Genomic DNA, 5,688 nt, shown 5'->3' with positions numbered 1-5,688 from the left:
TTTAAATAATATTAAATATTATTTTATTAACTGTTATATATATTGCTATTAGTAACAAAAAGAAAAGAAGAAATAAATATGAAATATTTTTTTTTAATTTTTAAGAAATCTGGAAAAGATTCTTCATCAAGAGAGACTTATTAAAATTATGAAACTGTGTGAATATAATACATCACATGATACTTATTAAGTATCGACGAACAAAGGATATTCTCACGAGTCACAGATCTTAATCGACAGTTAAAGGAATATATTATTTTCATCGATATTTGAGGGGGGAGTATAATTATCTTTTTCCAATCGATATGTTGAATATAAATTAACTATTGTATGCGCACAAATGTACGGCTACGTGGGATCCGATAAAATGAGTTGCAGTTACAATGGTGAAAGGTGTCCACACACGGTAATACGAAAATGAAATTCCCTCGCATGGTTCTCAAAGTGGTTACCGCCGTTTGCAAGGCGATACCGCACTAACACACGCACTGCGAATCGGTTAGGGCGTGTCGAGGGCGGCAGCGGCCGATTTCCAAACACCGTCGCGGCCCTTTGAGCATTTCGGTACACCACCGTGATTAAGGATCTCGGATCGTGTCTCGTGAGGGATACAGCTTCGCCCTCTTTTGCTTTTATTATCATATTTAGTCATTTCTTAAATTTCAAACCAAAGAGATTACTGTAATTATTTTAATATACATGAATGCAAAATGTGGAGAACCAGGAGCACATTTTGTATATTTTATTTAATATATTTAAAAAGAACATACAAAAATAGATGCATAGACTTTTTATGATACAAATGATGCTGCATCACCAACGCGTTAACGACATATGAAAGAAAAACAGTTGATATAAGAAATCAAATTAGACAAAGTTCAACAGTTAAAGAACACCATAAAATTCATTTTTGATTAAAATAAATTCATAATTTTTTTATGTACACAGTATCTATGTTTTGAGATGATTAGTGTATCGGTAGTATACGATCGCAAAGCGCAATTAATACTTTGACCATTTTATTATGGCGGTTAAACCTTTTAAATTCCAATGATACCGCGGACCTAATTCGCATTTTCTACAACTCATTTCCTTTTTTTATTTAGAAGGTAGAGCGACGTTTTCTGATGAATACAACGCGATTTATCAACCCAATTCGTGCACAGCCTATCTATAAATCCTTCTACGAATCTATATTCATACAAAAGAATGTCTCTCTCCTCTCTCACAAATCAAATCTTTCTATAGACGTGTTAATGAATTCTTAGGAATTTAGTTGTGATCGAGTCTATAATCGATTTAGAGCTTGTAATTTGGAGAAATTGAAATTCATCATCAAATAAAATATATTATTTATATTGAATGCTTTATTTAAGGATAAACTGATTTTAAGTTTTTTTAAGAGAAAGAGGAGAGAGAGAGACAGAGACAGAGACAGAGACAGAAACAGAGACAAAGACAGAAACAGAGAAACAGAGAGAGAGAGAGAAACTACTGTATTAAAAAATATTAAACTTACTCTATAAAATATCAATTTTTTCAGTATTAAAATTCAACTTTCTCTTTCTATTAAAAATATATAAATTAAAATGACTCGCAATTATTTCTCGACAATTTTGACAATTTCAACATCTATTTAAAGCAATACTTGTGAGTTGCAAAGATTGTCTTCTTCTTTTCGTTAAAAAATACATTATTACCGTAATTCACGATTATACTTTCTTCGACGTTTTGTATAATTTTTGTACCAGCTGAACATAAAGTGATATTTTCGAGCGTCAAGATTTATTTTCATTCTTCTGCTAAGATATACATCATTGAAATGACTTATGATCATTTTATGACAGTCTGTGTAGTTTCCACGCTGCTTAAACGTGAAACGGCAAAAACGACGACAGTTATCGACAGCAGTGAAATCTTTCGCTCCGACCATGAAAAGGGACCGCCCATGCGATAGCCTGACACTCCACCGGGGGGTCCATGAGCATTATCTCGGATATTTAAAACCGGCGAATGTGCTCGGCCATACCACGTGATGATTTGACACAGCGATGCAAGTTAACGGTAGCGATTATACAGGTGTTCGAGTGAGACGGAAAGCTTGAAACGTACCGCCGCGAAAAAGAGGCGCGCGCGGAGATAAAGACGGCGAAACCGGGGTGTTTCGAACAATTAATTCAGCCATTGTGGCGTAATAACAGGTTGCTCCGGTGGCCGTGTTGCTACAGTGTGTTGTTACACGCCGAGCGGACGAGCCGATTCACTCTAGCAGATAAAGGAACAGAGAGAGAGAGAGAGAGAGAGAGAGAGAAAGAGAAAACGCGGAGAGGAAACAAGGAAGCGAGAGAAAGAGAGAGCCAACGGGGCCCCACCGACACGTTTTCTGTGTGGTCCTCAATTATGTTGCTTCTCGAGCCTCCATAATGAAACGCTACCGGCTAATAATCCAACCCAGGTCTTGATCCTTCGGCATAGAGTGTATGTACCTGCGCCGTGATCTAGCTTTAACCGATCATGGCAGCGTCGCGAGATAGCGACGCATAATTATTGCGAGGGAATTCGCGGATGAGAAGCGCCGCGTTCGATTTGTCTCTATATGATTTCGAGTCGCTCGAATAAACGGACCATTTTTTTATCGAATTTTTCGAACGTAAAGAGGGATAATATATATAAAAAAGTAGGGTAAAACCTGGTAGGCGGGTCAAATCGGGTACCTCTGTTTTTTTCGTGATAAGTGCTACTATTTTTGACTAACTCGTGTTATTAGTTGTAGATTGATGCCATCATTATTTTGAGATAAACCGTGCCCACGTGCACACGATATTTTTTTTTTTTTGAGAGAAGTTCAAAATTTTCGGGCCAGGGAAGATCGATATCGGGACAACAATCGAGTCGTTATGGACTTTTTCTACGCAGAGCATCTGCTTCGGTAAATGCAGCATTGCATTCTGTACATATTAGAGAGTATATCGCATTATTTTTGATCGTCACTTTGTACGTCGGAATATACAACCAGCGTGTTTGTTACTTTCCTTGTGTTGGGGCAAAACCGGGTATCTACACATTTCATGTAATGAAAAGAGGAAGAACTGTTATCCTGACTTTGTCTCCCTAAAAAGCAGTTGGAAACGAAAACTACCACTCAGAAAAAGAAACCACTAAAAAAAAAGCTTTTTGAGACTCCTAAAGTCAAAAAATTAAATAAAAAAATTCTACAGCAATGAAGAACAAGAGGATATCTTTATTTGTGATTTTTGTCAATAGAATACCTTTTTGTATTGTATTTTGATTAAAATAAATCTAGATTTTGTAATTGTTTTACATGTTTTCAAATGAGTACTCGGTTTCACTCTACTGCAAAACCGGATATTTTGACTTCTCCAAAAAATCTTGTTATCCTTGGTAACCAAGTATTTTTTTCAGCAACTAGCCTTATTTTCTCATAGTTTAAAGTTCACTAAAGACTACTAGCAGTCAGCACAATTTTTTTTGCTCTCTGATTTTTTGTAGGAAGACAAATTCAAAAAAGTACCCGGTTTTACCCTACTTTCCTTATATAATATATATAAAAGATAAAATTGAATATTAATTAAAATCAAAATTCTTGAAAGATTCTGAAAATTAGTTGCCAAGATTTGAGAATTATAAAGTCGCGAACAATAATAATAGAAGAGTAATATTTAAAGAATTTGTAATGGAAAAGACATCTAATAATAATGGAGGATCTTATATAATAAAAATTGTATATAATATCCGCGAAAAATTGACTTACACTAGATTTTTCGCTATTAAAAACAAGAATTTCTAGAATAAAATATCAAACTTGCACAGTTTAACGCAGATCTCTCAGATCTTTCAGAGTGGATTCTTTTTATATACACAAGTATATATCAAGTGGAAACTTACCCGTAATTGTCCGGAGTTGTTCGTGGCCATTGTTGCTGTGTTGTATAATAATTATCCCCATAATTGTAATGCTGAGGGTAGCTGGCGGTGGTGGCTGCGGCAGCAGTAACACTCGCCTGTCCATAGCTCTGATAGCTCTCAGCGCCACTGCCATAGTGTTGAGTTTGGAAGGATTGTAATCCCATGGCGTTGAAGGCATTCAGCTGTTGACTATTGAGCTGTTTGCGAAGTCTGGCGCGTCTATTGCTAAACCAAACTTGTACTCGCGCTTCCGTCAACTTCGTCCTGCAAAAAAAAAAAAAAATCCACGGTTATTAGTAAAAATATAAATAACGATTATTATCATAAAACGATAAGACTACATTTTGATTTTACAACTCACTTTGATCGACAATTACTACAAAAAATTGAAGTTTGAATCTTAATAAAAAATATGTGTTTAATTTTTTTAATAACCAATAATATTAATTTGATATATAAATCTAACATTTTATTTTATGCTATTTTTTCATTTGCGTGATTTAAATATTTAAACGCGAAATTGTTTTAAAATATAGAGTATTTTTCACAAAACTCACTTTTGTGCGAGTTCTTCTCTAGTATACACATCAGGATATTGCGTGCGATGAAAAGCCGCTTCCAGTTGCTCCAGTTGTTCGCCGGTAAAGGTAGTCCTACTCCTGCGTTGCTTCCTTTTTAGCGCGATGCCAGGCTCGCTTTCCGTATCGGAATCATCGCCACTACTTCCCGCTGAAAGTAATCAATGATGATGCCACTTGAATATTTAATTAAAAAATACCTAATTCTCTAAAGATCGTCAATTATTAACGAATTTGTCTCAGGATCAAAATTCAGTTTTCCCTCCTCGTTTGCCCAAATGGAATGTATTAAGAGAAAAGTAAGTTCACATAAGTTCTCTACACAGAACTGACATTAAACATCGTCGATAGCTCTCGAGATGAGACGCGAGCGTGCGTTCTTTAATAGCGGCGAGAGCATCTCTCCAGCATCTCGGTCCAGCACGTGCTGCACGTCAGATACCGAAGATAGGAAGCGAGTCGTTCACGCCCACAGTTCACACGCCGGTCTCAGCAACCCACCATTAAGACCCTTCTGATTACAGCCGTGCCCAGCCGAACCTATACTAAACTAAAACACCGGAGAAATTAGGGTCCGCCGCGAAGAAATTAAGTTCTTTGACATGTCCCGTCCCACCCGAGCTAAACGAAAGTCCGCGGAGCGTTCCTGAAGAGGAATCGTTGTCTGGTCCCACGAGACACTATTTATGGAATTTCGAGTTTGATTTGTAACCCTTTCGGGTTCTGATTTGTTCTCCACGGTCCCTATTACATTGACCTCAATAACTACATCGTTAATAACTACTCCTCTCGACTGATGAAATTTGTCATGAATAATTTAATGTGTATTTACTATATTTTTAGAAGTTTTCCAAAATTCAACTGATAACGTTTATCAATTATTTGTTATTTTATTAGACGGTAATGTTTCTTTTTCCAAAAACACGATTTTTTTTTTTTTTTTTGATAAATTGTGATGTACATCATGTCGACATACAATGTAAAGTTTGAACGTATCAAGATATCTCAAACGTTGGATCCTTCGTTTTTTGCAATACACTCTATAATTTATGAACTTAATTTCGGATTAAATCAATCAACAGACAGGACACTAAAAAAAAACTCTAAATCAATAGCACCTGCGCGAACATCAGCCAGAGTTCAAGAACCACAAAGTACACGGCGGTTTTCGTCAGATTAAAGA

The 5,688-nt window shown here is 36.1% G+C and overlaps 1 protein-coding gene across 1 annotated transcript in view; it reads right to left on the bottom strand.

Annotated features, from left to right (window-relative positions):
* The window catches only part of LOC115244103 (protein gooseberry-like), a 28,113-nt gene that overhangs the window by 11,114 nt on the left and 11,311 nt on the right, over nt 1-5,688 (bottom strand). Inside the window, 2 exon segments of the mRNA XM_029821493.1 lie at nt 3,907-4,191; nt 4,485-4,656. Coding sequence (XP_029677353.1) covers nt 3,907-4,191; nt 4,485-4,656 — 457 coding nt within the window.

This window comes from Formica exsecta, unplaced genomic scaffold (genome assembly GCF_003651465.1).
Source record: "Formica exsecta isolate Colony F162 unplaced genomic scaffold, ASM365146v1 scaffold8, whole genome shotgun sequence".
NCBI lineage: Eukaryota > Metazoa > Arthropoda > Insecta > Hymenoptera > Formicidae > Formica > Formica exsecta.
Note: the sequence above shows the minus strand (reverse complement) of the source record. Positions and strands in the feature narration are given on the sequence as shown.